Source organism: Lepisosteus oculatus, chromosome 6 (genome assembly GCF_040954835.1).
Source record: "Lepisosteus oculatus isolate fLepOcu1 chromosome 6, fLepOcu1.hap2, whole genome shotgun sequence".
Classification (NCBI taxonomy): domain Eukaryota; kingdom Metazoa; phylum Chordata; class Actinopteri; order Semionotiformes; family Lepisosteidae; genus Lepisosteus; species Lepisosteus oculatus.
Window position 1 is genome coordinate 34,302,053 of NC_090701.1, and position 26,706 is coordinate 34,328,758.

Consider the following 26,706-nt stretch of genomic DNA (forward strand, 5'->3'; position numbering starts at 1 on the left):
CACAGTTATTTATTGCATTAATTGTTCACAAATAATAGCTTCTGATGAAACGTCTCAGTCCTGAATGAGGAGATTACATGCAGATTTCTACCAGCTTGATGCATGCCATCTTTACGCAACACTAATTTCTTTCCCTATGCAATTCATTGTGTAAGATGCCACTGTAGTGGTACTCAGCATCCTTAACATTTATATTACATTGAATGAATGGTAATCGTTCCTGGGGGCTAAGGTCCTAAGGCAGATTTGTGGGCATCATGGTTATAAAGTGCTGGGGCTCATTAACTAATTTATGGCTCATTGAATGACTCCAATTTCTTCAGAAACTACTTTGTTTTAGGTGGAGTGGTTACTAGGCATAATAAATAACAATATACACAGAAATAGGCATTTCAATAAAATATAAACTGTAACAGTGTATAAAGTGTTATATACAGTATATAATACTTTATACAATAAAGTATACACAATACACATCACAAAATACAGTATCTATAAAAAAACTATATCTGTAAAAAACAGTCAATACAATTTTAAGTAATCCTTTAAAATAAATAAGACAAATTTAATTAACTTTGTAATTAAATTAATTTGTGAAAGTATGCACACAAAACACGACTATACTGTAAATGTATAAGAGATGACCTTGGTACAGCACAGAAAGATGCTCAAAACAAATATAAAAACTGTTTTTCTTTTTTAAAAATACTAAAAACAAAGCAAAGTGTGGTCTTATATTAACCACAGGTTTTGTCTACACAAGGCTTTAGACGCAAGCAAGTACACAAGTCTATCCTCAATCGTATTACCCTTGTTGCTGATTAACTACAGTATTAATAGGTGAACAATGTATGATTAGCATACACAAGTTAGAATGACAATGTGTCAAATATTTCCACAGTGTTTATTTTTTTCCTATTGCTGAAGCCCAATTGGATACATTTCAGATAACACAACAGAAAAATAATTCTTAAAGATATTCAGATACTATGACTCAGTTTCAAATACCATTTTGCATTTCAAAAGCAAATTTAAAAAATATGCTCCAAATATAAAACTGAGATCAAGAACTCCGTGTTTAAGGACGTATTCAGAAGAATAAGAAACAGGATTATCCAAAATCCACAGGTGTAGGAAGCATGAACATTAAAAAGGTTACAAACGAGAGGTCTTCTGGCCTAACTAGCTCTTTTGGGCGCTAGTAGCATCTCATCCAGGAACAACTCCACCTGTTTCATGAAAGAAATCAGGATACTGGGTTCACGGATGGCTTGCTTCTTCCAGATTCGCAAAACCATTCATACAAAAAATAAAGAGCAAATCGAGAGCAACGTGTGTCTCCTTGTATTAGGGACATTCTTGTATTTCAAGTAAACAAGTTAAGGTTGTATACAGTATGCACAATGAATAAGATTCCTTATTCATCTGCTACACAAACATACACATTTTATCGTTTTACATTTGAACCGTCTAAAACCCTATTTAACTACACAACTATGAACTTTTGCTTTCTTGTTTTTTTTTTTAATAATAGCTGTACCAAGTATCTACTCCGTCCTAGGACTATGGTGTGATATTAACTGGTCTGGTGATGTTTTACCAATAGGTTTGGTCAGACCACCCGCCCCAGACATTAAAATCCGTGTACCAGGTGCATTTCTATTTAAGCAGACATGAGTTCCACATTTGTACACTTTATCCTTTCACTTAATGTGTGTTTATTTAAATTTATTTAATAAACGGTGTTATGGCGTGGTGGCGCAAGGAGTAGTGGCCAAACCCACAATTTCTTTGACGTTTTTATTGCCAAAAATGACACGAACTTTCACTTAATATTATCAGCTCCATAGAATATAAAGTCCCTGTCCCTTTAAAGCTCCAGACAAAAAGCCCCATATGATCCCCGAGCTCCAATCATCAGTTTCTTCTGCAAAGGCAGCCTCTGCATTTTTGTCTTTTTCTAAACGCTAACATGGCGAAAAAAAGACTGATGTGAAGAAAAAAAGATACAGAAGAAATGTGAAATCACGACATCAAACATTTTCATGGAGAGCAAAAGTCCGATGCAAAAGGAGGGGAATCTGGACTCCTTTGCACCAGAAAACCTTGGATCAAAATGGTAGTGCGCTGCATATTTCTGTTTATTTTTCTTTTCCCTTTTGATCTCTTGCAAATTTGGGCTAGTTAGGCCTTTGAAACTTACCTGAAATTTGCCTAAAGCTGCTTTCGAATGTCTTTGTTTTCAGCGACTACGGGGATTCTTACTGATCGCGGTGCAATTGTGGGTTTATAATAAGTTAGCAACTTGCATTGAGCTAAGAATCAAGAAAAAAATGTTGGATTGATTGCAAGAATTCAACAGTAACAATAGCTACATTGTTGAAAAGAAAGAGTTAAATTCCTTCGTATCAGGATGCTTCAGCAAGGATCAGGTCGTGACTGATGCATTTTATGGACTTTGTTTTGCAAGTGGCGAGACCGAATTGTCACGCTCCAGTGTAAACGCATTTAAAATAACATACTTGTCATTCTTTTCCAAGTACTGTACTTGGCTTTTAGACTGTTTCTACTGGAAATAACAGTTTCTTATGGAAAAAAACGGAGAGTAAGAAAACTTAGGCAAAACAACTACTTTGAATTTTCCTTAACGAATGCACCACACCAGTTCAAAATCTGAGCTCATATTTTTTTTATATGGATAGTGAGTATCGTTATTTAACTACACGTTAAGTTTTACCTAATGCTTAAAAATCAGTGATTCGATCAGTCTTATGGTATTGGCAAGAAGTGGCGGATTTTGACAGTCTGGTAAGCACAAGTACAGTAGGTTGCACTGTCCCTTTCTTTGCATGATTGATAAAGTGGTCTTACTACAGTCTCCTGCAGCTATTTTGTTTGAACGTTGTAAAGAGGAACTTTACAGATTTTTTTTTGCTCAATATTGGGTTGTTTTAGGAAAATCTTTAATAGGTTGAACTTTGTTTGAACTATTTATGAATAACTTTAATAGTTCAAACATAATTGTTCTCCATTATCATTAAGCGACGGTATAATGTCTTTATTTCGATGTTTGACTTAAACCTATAACTGTCAAGTTTTTGTTTATCCAGAAACTCGTGCACTATAAGGACTGCTAAAGCGTGATTGTAACTTGCACTTTATTGCATATCTCCAAATGAATGTTAGGCAATAATGGAGTGTTAGTATTTGAAATGCGCTGTTTTCTCTTTGAAACGGTCGAAATGTCAACTAGTTATAGCTATAAAATGCAGAATTCAACTAATTTTGAAAGTTGCAGTGATTTGATAATAGGGTGTACCTCCATTGGTTAAGGGATATATATACAGTTTATAAAATGAAATCCGAAACCTTTATTTTGACAGAAATTACAAGCTAGTTTTCTGACACAACTCAAAAAACAGTCTTATAGGCCGTCATTCCTGATGTTTCATTTAAAACTAGTTACTTTGCATTGCATATGGTGATAACATTGTTATGCTTTAACACTAAAATAACTATGTACTGTTCGTTTTGATTCTATGAGAAATAAGCATTCCAAGTTTGTATATGAAAGACAACATTTAGAATGTTATAATCGGAAGATTTGATCTGAAGTTTTTATATAGCAGAAGGCTTTTTCTTCATGTAATTTGTACTGAATGTTGAATAATTACCTCAAAAATGCTTTCTAACGTAGGCATTTTTATTTTGTTCACATACATTGACGCACATACATTAAGAGTTAGGTTTACAGACTACGGTTTAATTAACATTTCTTATGACCTGCCGTGACAAGTAGCGTAATCTTCCAGTGGACAAAATCAGTTCGTGCCGATTTCCATACTCTGTATTCCATATGCTATATTCCATGCTCTGGTTTTCAGGATCGTCAATGCAAATTCCGGTTCTAAATGTTCTTGGAGCCGTACATGGTCACTCTCTGTGAACTGTAGAATAACCGTAGAATAACTGGAGTCTCAGGAAAAATTGCTGCGTTCGCAAAAGTAGGAGGGTGTGGTCTCACCTGCGGTGCCTCTTGGTTTCAATCGATGTCAAGGCGTGCATGACAAATGCCCAGCGCCTCTCATGACTCAGATTTTTTTTCCTAGTTCAGACTGGCAGCACTTAATTTTTGTAATGATAAAAAGCAGACGGTTTTCTATTTAATTATGTAAAATGATTCTGAAATGTTGCCCGGTTGGCCTAATGTGCTGCTTCCATTTACAGCGCAAATTGACCTGTGAAATACAGAGTGGAAAGTGTTTGGTACACCTGCCAACTACACCGGCCATAAATATTTTTCCTTTTTCGAGCAAATCTAAAATGAGTCAAGCCAACTTGACTTAATCAAATGGCTTCTTTCACATCCCAAACAGGAGTATCAAATGCATCTACCCCCCCCCCCCCCCATAACAAATAAATTTATATTTCAAAGCCACTGATTTAAGAAAATTGCACATAAAAATAAGATATGTCCATTTAGCTGTACTGACCCCTTAAGCAAAATGTTTGGAATAGCCTGATTTCTAATCAAATGATACTCTGTTTGCCAAAACCAATTTTCACTATCAGAATGTTTGTTACATCAAAGCAAGCACTGTTCTGTGTTGCCTTTCAAAATAAAAAATAACTATTCTGCTGTTTCATCTAACAGCATTGGACCTTTAATGATAATTTAAAATACTGTTACAGAAAAGATCAATGTACTGTTTTGAATGTAAGATAGCTTACCTATGTTTTAATGAACCCAGTGCAACCCCTCTGAGCTGAAGTGGATAGAAAGGTCATTTTAGGACATTTCATTAAAGGCAATGGTTGCGCAGCAGAATAATCCTATAGCCTTTCACATCTGGAGGCCTTAGTTAATAACTGGGTCAAGTAACACATGAAATGAGCCTTGAACTCCCAATTGTACTTGAAAAGAGCATTAGTTGCAAAAATTTAAATCCCTCCCACAACCCATTTGTTTGAGGCCAAAAACGTTGTTTTATTTGTTTTTTCATTGAGGTCGCTTGATAAAACCAATGTTTAGAATGAGTAAAACAGCATTATTGGATACTTGTTGTATATTGTATTGTGAGACCGTGTTATGTAAACATTCCAATACAAGGAATATGGTGGTCATTGTTAGTGTCAGCTGCTGTTATTGGGAGCCTATAAAAGCCCTTACTTATTGTCAAAGGTGGAGAGGTGGGTGCAGAGAAGTACATGAAAGTGAAGAGGTTAAAAATTATAATAAAAAATTGGGTCCGGACATCAAATGCATTCCAAAATTTAAAAAATAATTGTATGCCCTCTTTTCTTGGGGGAATACCAAATATAAACACTTGTGGTTTCTTTGTTTCTAAAGCCCATGATAGCCAACTTAAAAGGCACTAACGTGTTATTTAGATATTTGTAAGTATTAATAGACAGAAACATTTGCTACTATTGTTTAAAGAGAGGTGTACAGTAGGGCCCAGCCTTTACCAGAACCAGGAACCAGGAAAGGATCCCTGAGCTTGTGGCACAAATCTGTTTCTAATAAAATAAAAGACCCTAATCAGGACAACATCACTACCTATATGAATGCAATGCCAGTTGAAACCTTTCTTTCTGTATCAAAATACTGTACATGGCAGGATGCACCCTTGAGGGCATGCCAGCCCATTGCAAGACACACAGACACACACTTGCACTGTGGACCTACCAGTATGTCTTTGGACTGTGGAAGGAAACAGGAGAACCTGGTGAAAACCCACAGGGAAACGGGGAGAACATTCAAACTCCACGCAGATAACACACCAGGTCTGGACTTGATCCCAGGGCCCCAGGACTGTAAGGCTGCAGTGCTAACCACTGCACCACAACTGTGTTGCCGTCCTTCATATTTTCTGGACTCAAACCCTTAAATGCTTACCTGTTTTCAAAAAAATAGATCCATGATCTATAAAAATAGAGGTAAAGTAGAGGCGTGTCTTCCCTGTCTGGAGAAGTAAAGTCGGGAGACTCTTGATTAAGTTTTAAGGAATGTATCCTGGCTTCCTTTGTCTCTGGGGATCACACATAGTCTTATTTACCATGGTCACCCTTCCATTATTTTGTGAATTTTTCTGCCAGTACACATGAATTAAACTGTTCAGTAAAGCGCTCTCCTCTTTGGCTTTCTCTTTTATTACAGTATGTAAGTGTCCTTGAGTTGAAATAGGATGTTTGTCACCCCTGTTTTGTTTTCTCTCCCATGGAGGTTAAAGATTTACCCAAATTAAGAAATGTCTTATCTTATATCTCGGGGGATTGTTAAAAGAGTGAAATGCGGAATTATTAAAAAATATCTGTATATAACAATGCATGTTAGTGTAAATAATTGTTAGATTTAAAGTTTTGGGGATGTGGGGGTTTGTATATAATGCTTGGATCAGAAATGACTTCCACAAGCTGTTCATATTTTTGTTTGAAAACAGCCCTTGTACTGATGCTTAATTTTTATTGGGTTTTACCATATGCACTTAAAAAGAGAGGAGCTGTAGGTCAATTGTAAGGCTGTAGTTTTAGGTAAAATAATAAAGAGAGAAAGATTATACAGTAATTGTATAAAATGACATTCCCATAAAATAAAATTGTTCATATGTTGCAGTATTGCAGGATAATAAAATATTATTATGTGTACTTGCATTACAAATTGAGTGTTAGGTATAGCCATGGGAAAGATGTGTTCGGATCAGGACTAAAATCTGCTTGCAGTGGCTGTTGGCATTAGTCCAGAAAACACCCAGTCACAATGGCAGTCAAGGGTAGCACCGATGATGCAGTGGTAGCTGCCTTCAGGTTTATTTAATTTATGATAAAGAAATAGATTTTTCATCCACAAAACTGTGTCGTCTCTTTGGGGGGGTTACAGTGTTTTTCTGTGACTTTGGAAACGGCAGTAGACAATAGGACATCAGTATAGTAATACAAACAGTTTTGTATTATGAGAACATAAGAATGTGCTCCATGTGAAATAAATGCATAATTAAGAGTCAGACTTCACCACTCTCTTTTGCATGTCCCTTTTAGTTTATAATACTACTGAGTTTTGTTTTTTTTTAGTTGGAAGAATACTTACATATGGATATCAATATTAGTCCACAAAAAGGAAAACTCCTAATTGTAGAAAACATTTTTTTATGCAGCACACTTGTATTCAATGCTGTTCCGTTGTGATCTTCTAACAATGACAAGTAATGGAATTTGACAAATAAAATACTGTGTATTGTTAATTTCTTCATATCTCTACATAGGTGAAGAATCTTTTCAGTTATCTTTATGATATCATGAAAAGAAAAGGTGCCCGGTTTTGTTACAAAGCAGTCACTGTGATTTGTTATTTCACTGGAATTGAAATAATTCACTTGCACACTTGACTTTGCTCACTGAGGCTTATATTGATGCAGGCTTGGTTTTTACATAACCGCATATTCAGGGCAAGCAGCCCACCCTTGACTTTCAAGCTTGGCTGTTATACAGCTCTGAAGATGAGGTCACTTTAGTTCTTGTGGCAAGTGCAGCCTCCATGTTTTGAAAACTAAATGCCAGCAGACTTTTGCGCCGAGAAGACAGTTTGCTTTTTCCTCCAAAACAGAGGAAGATGCTTCTGATTTATGACTAGAAGCAAGCCTCTGTAAACCACAATGTTGACTGTGTGCTTATGCAATTATGCTGTTATTGTATTTTTCATCTTCTTAGGTCTGTGGCAGGCAGTGGTATTTAAATAAGAACCATGAATGATAGCTGTTTGGAATTAAATTTGTGTTCTTCTGATTATCTTTGTCAAACACTGCCAAGAATGTAGAAAGATTACACTGTACTTTCATGACAAATACCAGGATAACCACTATAGTCTTTATTGTTCACTCCCTCTAAGGATGCTGTTGTTTCAGTGACCTCTTTATAGGTCTTATTTGTGCTCTGCTGTTTTGTGTTGAGATCCTTCATTGTGTTTATTTTTAAAGTTATTAAAAATATTTTGGGGGTTAGGACAGAGTTGGTTATTGTGTATGACATTTATATTAATTTACAAATATGCACATTACAAATTAGTTATTGGTATGTTATGTACAACATAAAGGTGTCTAGTTAACTTTCTGTGACTGAATAATAAAAATAGTTTTATAACAGTGTTGAGTACATGAGGGATACGAATTAGACCAGGTTCTCTGAGTATTGTATAAGTTGATTTGATTCTGTTGATTGTTGGTCATATCAGAAACATTTACAGTTAAAATGAACATACTGTAACTCTGTTTGGGGCAACATGGTGATGCAGTAATTAGCAGTGCTGGGGCCCTGGGTTCAGTTCCAGACCTAGGGTGTTATCTGCATGTTTTTTGTTTGTTCTCGCCATGTTTGAGTGGGTTTCCTCCAGTTTCCTTTCACAGAGGTTCATTGGCTTCTAGGAAAACTGGTCCTCGTGTGAGTGTGTGTGCCTGTGTTGATGTCTGTCTGCCCTGTGATGGAATAGAGTCTTGTCCAGGGTGTACCCTGCCTTGTACCTGTTGTTTGCAGGCATGGGCTCTGGATCCCCTGCAACTCTGAATTGGAAGAAACGGTTAGAAAACAGGTTGATGGATTAATAAATTGGTCTCGTTTATTATAACACATGCATTGTCTATCACTGCATAATTAAATAATCTAATTTTGTTGCACTTATGTTGCAGTCTTCGGTTAAAGCATAATATGAAAGGCTTTAAACTTTAGACCTACTTGTATTGTTACCCTAAGTTGTCTATTTTGTTAGTCAAACATTTTTTGTTTTAATTGCAATTAAAATATTAAAATATTTTATATGAATTGGTGATCAGTGCTTTTTCTTTGATGTTTTAAGATTGTTTAGGTGTCGCCATGATAGGACTCACAATTGTACATAGAACTACACTTGTTGCATACTGTATTGTCCTAAAGGGACCTGTTATTTGACAAAGGAGCTGTGGGTTACTTGAGGTTGTCTGAATTGTTTGGTGAAAAGGGTCAGCCTCCAGTCTCCATTTACTTCTAATGTGCTTGACATACAGCACTATTCTGCCTAAACTAAAGATCACGGAGAGGTTAAACTGCAGGTTAATTGCTCATTCTGCTCACTGTATAGGCTTCACTCTACCTAACAGCTGATAATTAATGCTTTGTTTCTCAGGCATTCTTTCACTGCATGTAGATGTATTGCAGCCATATACTATAGACTGTGAGTTCAGAATATTTTATGATAAAGTCACCAACTCTGATGGCAAAATCACGTTCGAACTTGAAGACATGCAAGACATATTTGGTTAGTTGAACTAACACATTATCCTTATCATTTATCAGACTCAACATTGAGCAGTACCTTTTGCAATGGAGATGATGAGATTTTATTTAATTTCCTTGCCTATGCTGCTGGTACATTGTTTACCAAATAATCACTGAACTGGTAAAAAAAAATTTGCAGGCTTATTTCTGTTTTTAAATAGTGTGGTTGTAAACTAAATTGTTTTTTGTCCTTCTTCAAAGTACAGGTGAGGCATTTTTAAAAAGAAAAGCCATTTGTATTCGTGTCTTCTGTTTTAAAATTTCGCTATACAATTTTAAACATCCAGGTGGCTTTCATTTAGTCTTTGTTTTGTAAAACAAAATAGGTTTACAGATTATGAAGATTCATTCAATTTCATTTTTTTAGCTGTGAGGATGTTTTTCTGACTATCCTTTTGCAACAACACTTAATCTTCATTTGGCAGGTTACAATTCTTGATCGTGCAATGGTTTTTGAAGCTATACCATTGATGTGTTCACGTTCAGTTTTACAGGCAACGGTATTGGCTGGTTCAAGTAAAAATTACCTTGGTATTTGCTGATTCTCATCTGACCTCGGTTTTGTCATTGAAATTAGTGCCATGGGACCTTTCTGCAGTGCTGTAACCTGAAAATACGTGCTGTGCATCATCTCTACCAGATCTGTCAACATAAGAGTATACACAGGTGAAACTGGTGAAGAAGTCCTTAAAAAGAGCTTGAACACAAAATCCTGCAATTTGTAGTCTATATTGTAACCATTTAGTAATATCAATTCACAATGATAAATTGTAGTGTTTAGCTAAAATTTACTGAGACTTAACAAATTGACACTGTTTTTCTATGAACCATTGCTGTTCTTAATGTGACATTAAGCCACATTACCTTATTTAACATTGCAATTACTTCAAAGGCAAGCTGTATTTCTTCAGACTGCAGATGGATGTTTAAAACTGTTTTCAAAAGTATGATGATGTCACTCAGCTTGGATGACTAACCTGTATGGTCTGTAATGCCTTGAAAGTGTTTTGAGTGGTTTGACTAGGATTGCTTCTTTAAAAAGGTTGTACAATACCAGGTCTCCCGAATGACTCAACTAGTAAAGTTGCCCTGTTGAATCACAGGTTAAGCTCTTTGTTTGATATCTGCAAGATTTTGCGAGTTTTGGCACAAATTGGGCTGATCCCACCAGGTTTGGTGGGCCTGGGTAATTCGGTACAGTATATCCTTGAACATACAAGTATATCCCTGAGGTCTTGCCAGGCGTCTGTGAGCTTGCAGCATTTTGATGAACTGCCTCTTTACTTTTGCAGTCTGGCTAATTCTGCTGTGAGAATGCAGTGTGGAACCATTTGCGCTTGTTATTTTGGGCCAATTTGATACAGCAATGTACTAAAACTGGAAACTTTAAAATGTATCAGGGTGTAGTAGGAAAAGCAGGCTGATTTTTTAGTACTGTTCAAAATTGTTGGGACATGCTTATATACTGTACTGTAGGTATAACGTCATACTTTGTAGAGTTCAAGTCATTCTTACCAGTACTGTAATTCCCTTTAATTAACTATGTAAGAAGGAGTTAAACATGTTGGCTTCTTTGAGTCAATGGGTACAGATTTCCCTTACTGCATTAGATGCAGTGATTTATCTAAATTTTTTTATGCTTTCTTACACTCAATACTCAACACTCAACAATATATAAATTGGCTTCTTAGGCTACATCTGATTGAAAACCTCATTAAAGCTTATTTTTCTTTTTGTTGTTCTTGTACTCATTCTTTTGCTTTTCCAGTTCTTGTACAACCGGTTATTTTCCCCACACATTTTTATGTAAAATATTTGGTGGGAACATTGCTTAAATTAGGTAAGACGTAAGATTGATTGCGACTTGTATATTTTGTAAGGTATTGAATGTTGAGCCAGGAGCTGCAGAGTACAAATGGAGAGGATGTGTAAATATGGTTTCAAATCAGCCGGTCTATAGGCATGACAGACATTATCTCATTGCTGAGCAAGGCTGAGCCTTGTACAGTGTGAAGCAGAGACTGGATGAGTGTGCTGCTGTTGCCCAGTATTTGGGGATTACTGTAGCTCTCTTCTGATACTTTGTAACTTTTAAGATTAAGTAACATTAGAATAAGATGCGCGTATTTATACAACACCTATGCTTTTTAAGAACAAACCTTATTAAATCCTCGAGAAGCTGATTTCCTGCACTCGCTCACGAACTAGATTGTTGGAGCTCCCTGATTGAAAAGCTTTTCTCATCCAAAGAGTGGTTTTCTCTCATGTGTAACCTTGCTTGGACTCTGGTAGTTTTATTATTCATGTGAATATTATCAAGCACCATATATGTGAAGGGCTGTATGGAGGTGCTAAGCAATTCTGGACCTGTGGTACGATCTGTGTGGAGCTTGTATCCGCCTGGGTTTCCTCCATGTTCTCTGGATTCCTCCCACAGTCCAAAGACATACTGGTAAGTTAATTGGTTTCTGGGAAAATTGTCCCTGGTGTGAGTTGGACTCATGTGTTGGACTGCAGTTCTTGCCAGGGTGTATCCTGCCTTGTTCCTGTTGCTCCAGCTCCCCTGAAACCATATATTTAATAAAGTGGTTAAAAAATTAATGGATGTATATGTGAATTGTCACCCCCTTTTTCACTTCAATCCCTTTACCAAGGGTAGTGTTGGGGTGAAGGAAGACGATGTTTATCTGCCAGTTGTGTGCGTTTTGTAGATGAGATTTTTCAGTTACCAAAAAATACTGTCATGAACAAGAAAGGTGATATTGTTTACACTGATAGTAAGTGGCTTACAATGCACATGTACCATAGTTTAGGAATCCCAGTTTTGTTTTCCCTGCTTATTAATTTGAAATGCTCAGTTCACTTTGGCCCCTCAGAAACACAAAAGTTGCATTTCCTTCATCCTGTTCACCTCCTACAGTACCACCATTTACTGAAGCATAAGGAGAATGCTAAGCTGCCTTCAGTTTAGATGGGCCAAATCAATCAAATAGCTACCTATTATGTTTGTGTACACTAATTACTAAAGTAGGGGATCATTTAAACTACTAACAAAAACATTTTAACAACAAAAACTAACTGATTATTAAAACATTTAAGCACTTTTTCTGTAAACAGATTATTACTGCTTACAGAACTTTGTTGAATTAATAAAATTATTTGAGGATATTCTCAATGTTGCATTTTATATCTGATTCTGTTTATTTCTTCCCCCATAACTGTAGATGTTAAAAAGAAATGGCCTTCTTGGCTTATTTGATGTAGATAAATAGTATAAAAGGCAGCTGAAGTTTAGATGACAGTACATACTGTACTTTGGGATGCATACTGAAACGTTAGCTTCAGTTAAATCAGGCAAGATGAGAAGATTATAGTTGACATTATTGGTAGACATACAGTTACTAAGAATGAAAGCAGCTCTTTTAAACAATTATCCTTTCACAATTTTAGTCACGTGCTCTCCAAAAGTATTGGGACAGCAAAGTCAAAACTGTTATTTTTCTTTACAGTCAAGCGGTTTTGCATCTGTTATAATAAGAATACTCTGAATGCTAAGTACAGTATAATAACGTTTTTGGTCATTTCTTTGCACACATTGAATCTTATTGAAACAAAACATACTTTGTATTCAGACCAGTGATTTCAAGTGGCTATAAGTATGAGGACATATTAACTTTCAGGGATTAAAAGATAATATATAAGGTCTAAAACCCATTGACCTCACCAGCTTTGTTGTAGCTCCTTTGAGTTGTTTTGACTATTTGTTCTTCAACTTGTGAAAAGCATACTCATTTGGATTTAAATCGGGAGATCAACTTGGCCAGTCTGAAGTTTTTCCATTTTGTTTCATCTTGATGAAATTTTTGGTTGTATTAGCTATATTCCACCATATATACTATATATATATTACTTCCTCCATGCTCCACAGATGAGGTAGTGTTCTTTAGAGCATCTGCAGTTTTTCTTTCTCCACATTTGAACTCTTTCATCACTTTGGTGAACATTTGTCTCGGTTTCACCTGTCCTTAAAACTGTTGCAAAACTCTGCTTGCTTATCTTTATACTTCGAGGAAAACTCTAATCTGCCTGTAATGTTTTTGGTGCTGATGAGAGGTTTACCTGTTGTGGTGTAGTTTTTTGTGTAATTCTGCTTTCCAAATATCTAAAATTGGATACATTAACCCCTGCATTCTGGACGTTGTTGGTGATGTTTGTCTGATAGATGTCTTAAGAGTTTTTCTTGACAGCTCCGTTAGTTTTTCTGTTATCAACTGCAGATGTTTCACTTGTCCACTCCAGTCCTGGCTTTTTGGTTATTGTATCTGAGTATTTCTTTGTTCTTCAGTATGTCTATATTGCTGTTTTTAGTACACCCAGTTTCTGCACTGTTGTGTTGATTGAGTTTTTATTTTATTTCATCTTATAAATTGACCCAAGGTGGTAGAACAGAATATACATAAATTATTGTTATAAAATATTTTAAAAATAATGTCAGAATGATGACATTATTAGAAAAATAAAAAAAGATCTGAACACTGAAGCAGATTACTTTTTAGCAGCAGAAATATAGTGGTGTGAAAAAGTGTTTGCCCCCTTCCTGATTTCTAATTTTTATGCATGTTTGTCACACTGAAATGTTTCAGATCATCAAACAAATTGAAATATTAGACAAAGATAACACAAGTAAACACAAAATGCAGTTTTTAAATGAAGGTTTTTTTTATTAAGGGAAAAAAAATCCAAACCTACATGGCCCTGTGTGAAAAAGTGATTGCCCCCACCAGTTAAAACATAAATCAACTGTGTTTTATCAGATCTTTGGAAAGCTGAGATCAATTTCTCTAGCCACACCCAGGCCTGGTTACTGCCACACCTGTTCTCAATCAAGAAATCACTTAAATAGGACCTGCCTGACAAAGTGAAGTAGACCAAAAGATCCTCAAAAGCTAGACATCATGCTGCGATCCAAAGAAATTCAGGAACAAATGAGAAACAGAGTAATTGAGATTTATCAGTCTGGAAAAGGTTATAAAGCCATTTCTAAAGCTTTGGGACTCCAGCGAACCACAGTGAGAGCCATTATCCACAAATGGCGAAAACATGGAACAGTGGTGAATCTTCCCAGGAGTTGCCGGCCGACCAAAATTACCCCAAGAGTGCAGCGACAACTCATCCAAGAGGTCAGAAAAAATCCCACAACAACATCCAAAGAACTGCAGGCTTCACTTGCCTCAGTTAAGGTCAGTGTTCATGACTCCACCATAAGAAAGAGACTGGGCAAAAATGGCCTGCATGGCAGAGTTCCAAGACGAAAACCAGTGCTTAGCAAAAAGCACATAAAGGCTTGTCTCAGTTTTGCCAGAAAACATCTTGATGATCCCCAAGACTTTTGGGAAAATACTCTGTGGACTGACGAGACAAAAGTTGAACTTTTTGTAAGGTGTATGTCCCATTACATCTGGTGTAAAAGTAACACAGCATTTCAGAAAAGGACCATCATACCAACAGTAAAATATGGTGGTGGTTAGTGTGATGATCTGGGGCTGTTTTGCTGCTTCAGGACCTGGAAGACTTGCTGTGGTAAATGGAACCATGAATTCTGCTGTGTACCAAAAAATCCTGAAGGAGAATGTCCGGCCATCTATTCGTGACCTCAAGCTAAAGCGCGCTTGGGTTCTGCAGCAGGACAGGGATTCAAAACACACCAGCAAGTCCACCTCTGAATGGCTTAAGAAAAACAAAATGAAGACTTTGAAGGAGTGGCCTAGTCAAAGTCCTGACCTGAATCCGATTGAGATGTTGTGGCATGACCTTAAAAAAGTGGTTAAGGCTCAAAAACCCTCCAATGTGGCTGAATTACAACAATTCTGCAAAGATTAGTGGGCCAAAATTCCTCCACAGTGCTGTAAAAAACTAATTGCCAGTTATCGCAAACGCTTGATTGCAGTTGTTGCAAGGGTGGCCCAACCAGTTATTAGGTTTAGGGGGCAATCACTTTTTCACGCAGGGCCATGTAGGTTTGAATTTTGTTTCCCTTAATAATAAAAACCTTCATTTAAAAACTGCATTTTGTGTTTACTTGTGTTATCTTTGTCTAATATTTCAATTTGTTTGATGATCTGAAACATTTCAGTGTGACAAACATGCAAAAAAATAAGAAATCAGGAAGGGGGCAAACACTTTTTCACTTTTTTTTATATAAATACAGAAGGAATGTTTTGGCTTTCTAATAATATAGAATGCAAATTTCATGATTATTATGAAGTTGTACAGTCTATATGTTTTACACAGAATAATATTTGTCTTGACTAGCAAAGATATTGCTGTCTAAAGACAAAAACGAATGTTCATGCATTTGAGAAAATAAAAAAAAGACTACTATTATTTCTGGGCTGTGGAGCAGTAAGTTAAGATAACAATTGATGACAGAGGGGTCATCAATTGAAAATAATGAATTTTGTTAACCCCAGCCTTTGTTTCAAATTTGAAAGTATCCAGGAGGATGTGGAGATACAAATGGAAACTTATCTCAAACATGGGAGCAGGCTGGCTTTTTTTCCACACTAACAGTTTAATGCTTAGGATAATTTGCAAAGTATGTTATTGAATCCATAATGCAGTTCAGCCATAATTTTTCTGATTGATTTTATGAATCATGATGATGCAACTGCAAACCAGGAAGTTATATTGTGCAAATCAGATGACCAAGTAATTTCTTTACCTGGTTTTATTTAATTCTGACGGGCAAATTGAGATTCATTTTTGCCTTTGAGCTATAGTAGCATTAGTCTTAAATGTCACAATTAATAGTTAAAGCCATTAGGATTGTACTTGTGCTTGGATTGTTTCCTCTGCAGACTGCTTTCAGGTTCAGGAAGGTTTGAAAGAAAACATTTGTTCATAGGAGCCTCATTGTTTAATAATATTGTAGTACCAGCACATCCTTGTGGGCTTCTTATAATTTTCATTGAAAGACTCATCTGACAACCTTCTGTCAATTCTACATTTATTGCTGAAATACTTGTTGCACCCAGTGCTGTGCATTTCACTGTTTGGCACCTCCTAAGCAGACACTACTTTTCTGTTTTGCATATTGAAGAATTATTATTGTAACTCTTTATTAGTGTAGTCTTGATTTAGACCATGGCTGATTCTGACAGGTTAGTAAATGGCATTTGTACTGTTTTTCTTCCTTTTTCTGAAAGATTCGCAAGTTTTTAAAACTTTGGGTTTTAGGGATAAGATAGCGAGGTCCTGCTTTGGGTTGTTCCTCTACAGTGCAAAGTTCCAACAGAAAATTTAATTTTGTAAAATTGACTTTATTTGTTCCGTGATAAAGAAATGATATAGAAAAGGAGAATTTTTGTTACCAGTCATGCCTGCCCATCCTACAGACAAACTGTTAGGAAGAATTATTTCCATCTATATGCTGCTAAGAAGAATCATTATACTCTTTATGGAAAGAGAGGGTTTTTGAGCAGTGGCACTGGCTCATCTGTAGCATGGTACAGTATGTGTATCAGTGTGACCAGAACTATACGTTTCTGAGTTTTCTGTAAGAAGTCTTTGTTTACAGAGAAATTTGAACATACAGAATTATCTAGAATAAAATTATACAGTTAAAAAATATCTGCATAGAGCATAACCAGATTTCACCAGTGTAAATGTCTTAAATTCACAGAGACAAGATGCCAAAGGATACAGTTTTGGTTTTAGAGTGTGTGTATGTATATGTATATACAGTATATATGTATTTCAGAATTCTTTGTCCTGATATTTCACCAACATATAGTTTTTCTTATCACTTATCTTTATTTGCTCTTAGAAAAGCTTTTTAATTTGACAGAGGATCAAAGCAGAGTTGGGGTTTACTGAACATGCCATGCAATAAGTCATGGATTAATAAGATATGAACAGCAGTTTTTTCAGGCATCTATGTTGCATCATATAGGTAGTCCATAAACTAATAGGATCAAAATAATAAAAGGGTTTTAAAGTTATTTATTTTATTTTAGTTTATATGTTTCTGAACATTTAAATTAAACTCTAATGCCTCATCTTTGTATGTCTGAGCAAATTTTTAAATCGAGATGGGGGTAATGTGATGGCCTGGGCAATCATGGCCATTTCTGGAGTTTGTTCACTCATCTTTATCCTGTACCTGTACTCTAAGTCAGGTTCGTTGTGGTAAAGGCACAGCGAGTTTATTATGTATTAATACAGTTATTGCTCAGCCACCAGCCACAAAAGCCGTAGTCAATTCAAAGTACAAGCTGGGACTTTCCTATTTATAAAGGCAAGCAGTTTACACAAAAACAAGCACAAAGGAGGAAGCGTTTCCTGAGGAGTGATACCTCCACTCCAAGGGCGTAGTTAACATATTTGTGTAATAAGGTATTAAGCAAAGATACTGCAGAACAAAGCCAGCTTATTTACAACTCCAGATATCCACCCCCCACTAGTCCTTGAACATTATTTTTAAGTCCGGCACAATTTCAGCTCCGCAAATCTTATCTGACAACTTCTGTTACTCCTCAGGCAGTTTCTCTGCCCAACAACAGCTAAGAGCTCTAATATGCTCTTAACCCCTTTCTTCATTGCTAATGATGGAAGTAGCAGAATAAATTCTGAAGGTTATGGAAACATTTTGTGTGTTTCCATACTTATGGATGGTGCTTCATCGGACAGCATGACAACTGCCCAATAAACATATCCAGCACTACAATATTAATCCTGGACGTCTTTCTGAGCCTGTATAAAGTATATAAGAGATGGAAAACCCTTGCGGTTTGTTTGTTCTGCGGGGCAATCCCAGTGCATGTTGCTGTCCTTTTTGAGCTCAATAAAACTGTTCTGCTCCTCTGATGATCAATTTCCCACAACACCCAACATATCACAAGAATTTATCAAAGATAAGAAAGTTGAAAATCTTAGACTAGCCTAGTCACCTCCCAGATTTTAATCAAATTTAGGGAAGTATTTTACATAATAAAGAAAATATTTAAAGTTGTGGTTATGATGGCCCATTGGTTAGCATTGCTACCTCCCAGTTCCGGGGCCCTGGGTGTAATTCTGGACCTGGGGTGCTATCTGCCTGGAGTTTGTGTGCCTAAAGTTAATCTACCTATGTTCGTGTGGGTTTTCTCTGAGTGTTCCAGTTTCCTCTCTCAGGGCTCACAGGGTTGGTGTCCTCTTTGGGGTGTATCCTGCCTGCGCCTATTGCTTGTTAGGATAGGCTCTTGATCTCCTGTGACCATATATCGGATAAAAGGGTTAGAAAATGGACTTATGGATTGATATTTGAGGTCAAAACACCCCAACAATAGGGAAGAACACAAAGGATCTGCCGCAAAACTCAGATGATGCACTGTGTTAGTTGAGCTGAGTGGGTTGCAGGTTTCATACAGTTATTGCCTCAGATGGAGGTGAAACCAAATACTGAGTTCAAACTCTGAAATTTGCTTAATGTGAATGTATCCCAGTATTTATGATCACTTGAAATTACTGAGGTGAACATAAAGTATGATTAGTTCAGGTGGGTACCTGCGTCAGCATGCATAGGCTGCAAATGAAAACGTAATAGGTTTATTTCATGCTGAAAAGAGAAAAAAGAAAACACAACGTTTTGGCTGTAGAGCCTTCTTTGGGTGTCAACACAACGTCTCGGCTATGGAGAGAAGAAAGAAGAAACAGGCTCCATAGCCAAAACATTGTGTTTTCTTTCTTCTCTTTTCAGCATGGAATAAACCTATTACTTGTTTCATAAAGTATGATTATGTTCCAATATGACCAAATGTATGCTTGGAATCATTAAAAAATAAAATGTATATTTAATAGTACTGATTCATATTACTCTCACAAGTACAAATTAATTCCCAAGCTTCTAATTTTATCTGCTTTTCATGTTTTAAACAAATTATCAAGATATATACAGTATATACAGTATACTGTAGGTAAGAGGACCGATGGGATTTATTTGGACTTTGCCGAATTATTATAGAATTTCTGAAGCTTAAATGAAACACCATTAGTCCATACTCCCAGAAGCATTTGTTGGAATGGAATAAGCTACCCATTCATTTTGTTGAAGCTGATTTTTCTTTCAACAAATGGCAGGAAGAGATCAATCTGATACCAAGAACAGACCAGCTTGATGGATGGAATGGTTCCCTCTCATCTATAAAAGTTCTTATTTGTTTTTGACCCTCTCTAATGTGTGTTCCCTGCAGTGTTCCAATTAGCCCTTGGTCAATGCGTGGCTCCATGTGGATCTGAAACTGAGATATGATGGACACGTTCATCATCTCAGGCTTTACATAATGTATAGTATAATACATTTTAGGGACATGTACTGTATAACTGAATGCCCCGTTTTCTGTTATAGAAATGTATTATATTTGTGTTAGTAATGTCAAATCCTCAGAGACGTACTAGGTACAGTATGTGTTTGCTTGTTATTCTGTTGGGTTAAGACTGATTAAAACCAGTACACATCCTTTGACATTGTGGCTCATAAAATAGCAGCTTTTCCCTTCCAGTCTCAGTCAATGTCAAATTGGTAGTTGGCTCTGAATATGTAGTAAAAGAAAAAAAATTGCTGTTGTTTATGAACGCTGGTGTGGTGCAATAAAAGAACAGCTGGAGGAGATCTGTAGGAAGAAAATGAAAGTGGGATGTGGAGATGCCTATTGTTACTGTTTGTATTAAGAGAATTGTTCTGTTTGTAATTAGTTTTCAGTTTAATGATTGTAACACTGTTTATGACTCAAGATAACTGAGCCCTGGGGTTTCTTTATGTGTTGCTGAAGGGTTGAGAGACTTTTTTGGGAAAACACTGTGGTTGAGTAACTTGAGCTGCCAGCTTTTGTTGTGTAGGATAATCCCCATGCTGGCACACTGTGCCAGGTAGGGAGGATTAGAAGAGTGCTGCTCACATAGCCAGAAGTGCTATCAGTAAACGTAGAGGTAGTTTTTTTTTTAATTGTCAAGGCCAGTAGATGTTACTTAGTTGTGAGTGAAGTAGAGAAAATGAACTTCTAAAAAGTTCCTATAAAAGGAGAGAGAGACATGTTCAACATCTGAAACAAACTGTATATACTAGCTGCATAGTTTAGTGTCATTTGTGTCATTAAGATTTTAATTGGCTTTAATTAACATATAGGGATATATATTCACATACTGTACAGGTGTGTGTACGTTACATTTATCATGATGTACTTAAAAATGCTAAATATTTGAAAGCATTCAATTTGAGAACTATTCCATGGCTAAGATTTGGTATATACATTGAATCAGGAGAAGGATGGGTTAAAAATTATACTGTATCGTAACATTGTTGAAATTAGAAATATACATTTGCATAACTGCACTCATGTTTATTCCATGCATTAACATAATCTTACTCGTCCAATAACAGCTTCTTATCCTTGAAACTTGTCATGCATATTCATCACCTGAGCTTGAATAAACTCAAATATTGACCCGAGTTACCTGAGTTAATTTTTTTTGTAGGCAAGTTGTATATTAAGCTGTTTTTCTTAATTTATCTTACATGTACAGAGTCGTGAAAAGAGTTTTATGAAGCCCTTAGTATTTTCACATATTTCAGACCTAAAATGTTATTGGATTTTAACTCATGTCCTAATAATAGATAAAGTTTATCTGAAAAACAAATTACACAAAACATGATACTCTTTCAACATTTATCTATACTCATATAATGAAACGCATAGTATCCATATTAGAAAAAATATGAATACTCAGTTACAGTTAGATTCAGTAACTGAGTAGCAATGACTGCAGCTAAATGTTTGTTGTTTTAGGGAATTGTGGCCCATTCCTCCTCACAGAACTCCTTCAACTTTGACCATTGACAGCTGCCTTGCAGGACCTGAAGCGAGCTGTCCTTACTGTAACATGACGATGGTGTTTAGGGCTGGACTTTGACTAGGCCATTGTGAAACACAGTTTCTTCTTCTACAGCTGTTCTTTTGTTTAATCTGCCAGTATGTTTAGGAACATTGTTTTCCTGCAAGACCCACTTTTGGTTCAGCTTCAGGTCATGGATGGAATGACCTGACAGACATTCTCCTCTGGAAACTTCTAATACAATACAGAGTTTGTGGTTGTGTCAGTGTCAGTGATGACGACAAGCTGACCAGGTCAAGAGGCAGCAAAACAGCTCCAAACCATCAAAATCCCACCAGCATGCTTGGCAACTGGAGTGGGGTTATTCTGTTCAAAACCAGTGTTTGGTTTTTGCCAAAGAAAATGTTTCTCATTGAGGCCAAAGCATTCTATAGTACCTTTGACTTGTTTCTCCAGACATCATTGTTCCAGAAGCCTTGTGGATTGTCTGTGTGCTCTTCGGTGAACTTCATATGCTGAGCAGTGTTTTTTTCAGTGTTCAGTTGTTTTCTAATAGTTGAGTCATGAGCAGTCACATTAGCCACAGCAAAAGTGGCCTACCATTCCTTCAATATTACCCTGGGGTTCATTGGAACTTCCTAATGATTTTTTGATTTGTTCTTGGAGAGCTTTTGGTAAAACGCCCGCTCCTTAGTAGAGTAACTGTGGTCTTGAACTTTCTCCCTTTGTGTGCTGTGACTGACAATGGATTAATGGATTGATGAAGCCACAAATCCTGAGAAGTAGATTGATTGAGCATCTGGACATTGAGCATCAATAACACTTTTTCTGAGGTCCTCAGCTTTCCTTAGATCATGGCATAACTTACTTCCACACACCTTCTGTATATAGTAAAAACTGAACTCGCAACGTTTCTGTAGGGTGGAGATTTTTATATAGGGTGGGGGCCTTGTAAACTCAGCCGTCAAGATCTACTTAGTTATTTAATAACCAGATTCTAATGATTCCCTTCTTTGAGCTAATTAAATTAGGGTTCACTTAGTTTTTAACATCCCCTACGACAGGTTTTGATTCATGAAAGCTATCATGGAAGAAATTTTAATATTTACCTTTGGGGTTCACACACTTTTTCTCGGCACTGTAAGAATAAGATTCTTATGAAATTTAAGCTTAAGAATAGAGAACCTAACAGCAATATTTTACAGAACTGAGGAACTAGAGCCTTTTTTCAAGTCTAATCTCCCGTCCTTCAACTTTCCTTTATGTACAGATTGCTGCCACTCAACACAGTGTTATATATGGCGTTAAATGGCATTAGGCCTACGTACTGGAACAAAATTGTATATTATTTTAATACTTAAGCTGTTAATTTAAACATATCTAAACTGAGTTTTTTACATTTCTTGCTTCAAGGAAGTAGTTGTCATTCAGCTTGCTTTCAAATTATGGAAAGTGCTTCACATGTCAAATTACATAGAAATTCAGTGTCTTAAACCATGAGAAATGAGCTGAATGAATGCATTTGCATATATTAAGAAAGGCTGCATCTTTATTCCATAAAAGACAGTCACTCAGATGGATTAACATATAGATGAAGAAGTCTTATTGACCTTTTAATATAGCTTCTTTCAAAACTAAGTCCAGTAGATTTCATTCTTCATACATTTGTATGAGATGAACTTGTAAATCACAGTAAATATCTAGGTTGTGAGACCTAGAGCATAAAAACTGACATTTTTTTCATTTTATACGCTGAAGACAAGTATTCTGAAATCAAGATAAAAATGTTCTTGTCAGAGTGACTGGTATGCCCTCTATGGGTAATGACAAACATTTAAAAAAAATAATTCCATAAAGGGCCTTATAAGACCCCCTGTAAAAAAAGCTTAAACAATTTTTAAACGTTCATTTCTGTGGATTTTATCTCGCAGTCCATGCCAATGAAGAATCGACCATGCTTTCTTTGCTGGACAAGAGAGTCCCTTGCCAGTTAGAACTCCGCTTAACACATGATGCACCTCCAGCTTTACTTAATCTATGGGACAGGTGAGTGATACAGAGTTCAATATTTCATATGAAAGGAACCCACTATAACTTGGCACTATAACTCTTCTACCCCTCTAAACAAGATTTCCTTTCGATGTTGTACATTAGTACTTGTAATACATAATTTTAATTTTTTTAATATATCAGTGAGAAAATTTTGATGTTCAGGTTCGGCTAAATTAATTGTATTTATTTAAGCAGAAGAGTACTTTACAGCTGTAACCTATTTGTGAAAGAATTGTGCTGAATCAAAAGAAAAAAGCCTCTTAAAATGATTAAAGATAAAGAAGTTGCACACCTACAAAAACCTAGGGCCACCTAAGATATGAATGTCATCATCTGTGTCTCTGTTTCCTTGTTTCTGCCTCTTTTGCATGTTTTTGCTTTAAGGTGGTTTAAAAATGTGCCTGTTTCAACAGGGTACTTTTAGCAGTTATAAAACATCCCTTCTGTTCCTGCACTGACAGCCGTGACTCTTGAGAGTGAATCTGACAGTCTTTCTGACACTGCTTATAGCAGGATATACATTTTATTTTTTTATTTTTTTCCAATAAAGAGGATCTTTAGCCTGTGTGAGTCTTGCAGAATAAACGTAACGCTGGGTGTTTGCTTTGAAGGCTAAGGGTTTTCAAAGGGTTTTTTTATTTTATATGTGAATATCATTGCTTAAAGCCCAGTAAATTACCTATGTGAAAAGTTAAGCAGTGGGGTTTCATCATAGCATTTGATGCAAGATAAAACAAAAGACTGGTTACCAAAGCAATCATCCCCACAGGTCCATTTTGAGTTTGAAGTTTCATTTCAAATGAGAATTGACATTTGGAATTTTAAAATGCTCATATTCATCAAACAAGGCTCCTGTAGGCTTTACATCTAATCTTTACAGTCATGCAGCCTACCACTTGAGAATTACAACCAGAAAACATATGTGTTCCTTTTTGCAATTGACACTGTTATTGACAACATGAAGACGCTGTGGATACCATTGATAGTCTATTGACAAGCATCTGACACAGGAACAAACTTGTCAGATGGCCCTGGGTGTAATGTTCTGCATAGGTACAAAAAAGTCAGTCCTGTGTGTATATGGAATCTGTAATGGGCTTTTTAGCAAGTGTTGTCAGGGGTATGTACTGCATGTATTATTTATGTACAGTACTATATAATGCTCTTGGTTGTTTATTGAAAGTATTACAAAATGTTTGTAGGGTAGATTACATTTCTAATTAAAGTAACTGTACAGTCAAGAATTGTACCACAGGAATGATTGGAGACTCTTCAATGATTTGTGTTTTCTTTTTTTCTTAGGATGTAAGGTGTAATATAGTGAATGCACCTTCTATGAACTGGAACTATGCTCTATAGGTATTAGTTATTAAAAAGGCTGATTTCCCTAGACCATTTTCAGTTTAGGAATTTCATTTTTTAAATGTCAAAAGGTTGTTTCAGATCTTGGACTGCAGCTGGAACAAAGAGAATATCCAATTCTAAAACATAAGTTGACTTCAGTAAATTAAGACATTGCAAGTAGCAAGTAATGCATTTAAAAATAATTGTGAAAAATGTTGGTATCCAAAAATTCATTGTTAGGAAATAAACTATTATGCTTTTGATTCAAATGGTTTACTAAAATAACACACGTTTTAATAAGGTACTACTGGCAAAGCAAGTAAGATATTAATAAAGATGAGCAGTTTGCTAAAAAGACAAATATAAAATCTAATTTAACTTAGGCTCATATTTAATAATGCAAACTGGCTTCACTTTTTGTGAAGGAGGGCTGGATAGGGCATTTAATTGACCTATTTAATCTAAAATGAGAATAATAACCCTGTTAACAATTTAACAGCACAAACATACTGTAGGGAGAATGTCATTTTAAAATTAAGTCAATTAAGAAAAACAGTGATTGCATTACTTTATGAAACAACTGCTTTGTTTGCAAAAAAGTCTGGACCTTAATGAAAAAGTAAGGCATTTCATTCATCAACTGTTTGTAGCAGTGTTTGCTTTAATAGAAATAAGATCATTTTAGCTCAGACTTATCAGTGTGAGGACGAAAGAGTGCTCTTTATTTGAAAACCACCTGTATGACTGTAAATGAGACACACCTGGTTTAAATAGTTAATTAGCATCCAGTGGTACTGGGATTCCAAATGAGGAAAACAAATCGACTCTGTGAGTGACTGGCCACTCCTTTGGATTAGAAAACTGGTGTTTATGCTCAGATAAAAGGAAAAGGGCAGCTAATCTGTGTTTAGGTTCCTGCAGGAAAGGAAGAGAGTGAGCACTCGGAAGAAAATAAGAGTCTGAAGTGCACAGGGGAAGTCCTGCAGGATCCTGTGCATTAGTGGATAGGTGTACAGTCCATGTGGTAGAAGGGTGATTAGTGAAAGAAAGATACAGAATGATTTGCTGCTCAATGTCACTCAAACAGAATATGCTGGTATTTAGTTTATCTGGCTTCAGTGTCTCATTATGGAAGGTAATTTAGAACTGATGAAAGTGAAGTTGGAAGACTGTCCATAAAGGGTTAAGTCGAACAAAGTGTGCCAGGTGTCCTCTGTCTAGGCTGTATTTCATATCATTGAAAGAAATTGAGTTGTTGAATTCTCCTGTTCCAGACTTCCTGTGACTGAAGATGGAAGAGTTAATCTGAACAAATGAGAGAGGAATAGTTTGGGGTTTTCTTCTGAAAATCTCTGTGTGAAGAAAGGGCACCACTAGTACATAGTGGAGTCCCGAGGGGTTTTGTCCTCCAGACTTAATGACAGGCTGCTCCAATGTGCACATTTTCAGGTGACAATCTGACCGAGAGCTGTGATTTGTGGTTCATGGGTCAGCATCACTATGATCAGTAGTTTATTTTGCATTTTGTGCTGTCCTTCTGTATACTGTCTTTGCATTCCAACAGCATCTACTGTATGGTGAGATGATTTTAAAAAGAAAAAGGTGCACACTGCACGTCCCTGCATTATTTTTATGTACAGCGACCTCTAGTTTTTTCTTCATGTGATGAAGTAGGAAAAAACCATCATGGAACAAGTAATGAATTGAATAATGTCTCCCTTGAAAAACATCTAATAATGTTACACTATAATCATAATAGAATTGCACCAAGTGACAATTTATATTTTGAATAATCAAATACCAGAAAAGAAGAGGGTCACATTTATTCACGCCTGTACAGTATCTGCATTTTCAGGGATCTACAGGCCACTGGCATCTTCAGGATACATATTGTTATGAAATGACCTACAATTCATAGATTCTTACACTAATGTAGTTTTCATGGGGTGCAAGTAATGAGCTGCTTCTGAGGGTCAGCCACAAAAAGATTATACTCAGAATTGCCTAATGTCAATTGACTGACAGTTGAAACACTGTTCTATAGTCAGATCAAATGAAAATTGTGAGTTTTGGACGTTCTTCAGTATTATGTTCGGAAGAAAAACTTTGTATAAAAAACTTCAATTCGTATCGGAAGAA

General features: G+C 36.2%; 1 protein-coding gene across 2 annotated transcripts in view; it reads left to right on the forward strand.

The window, feature by feature from the left end:
- Nucleotides 1-1,907: 1,907 nt before the first annotated feature.
- The window catches only part of zbtb47b (zinc finger and BTB domain containing 47b), a 75,470-nt gene continuing 50,671 nt past the window's right edge, over nucleotides 1,908-26,706 (forward strand). The window contains exons 1-2 of one of the 2 annotated variants that reach the window (XM_015354268.2): nucleotides 1,908-2,119; nucleotides 23,103-23,217. In XM_015354268.2, the coding sequence (XP_015209754.1) occupies nucleotides 23,209-23,217 (9 nt within the window). In that variant the 5' untranslated portion in view covers nucleotides 1,908-2,119; nucleotides 23,103-23,208. The remainder of the gene's footprint in view (nucleotides 2,120-23,102; nucleotides 23,218-26,706) is intronic. The other variant, XM_006634257.3, reaches the window with a different exon arrangement.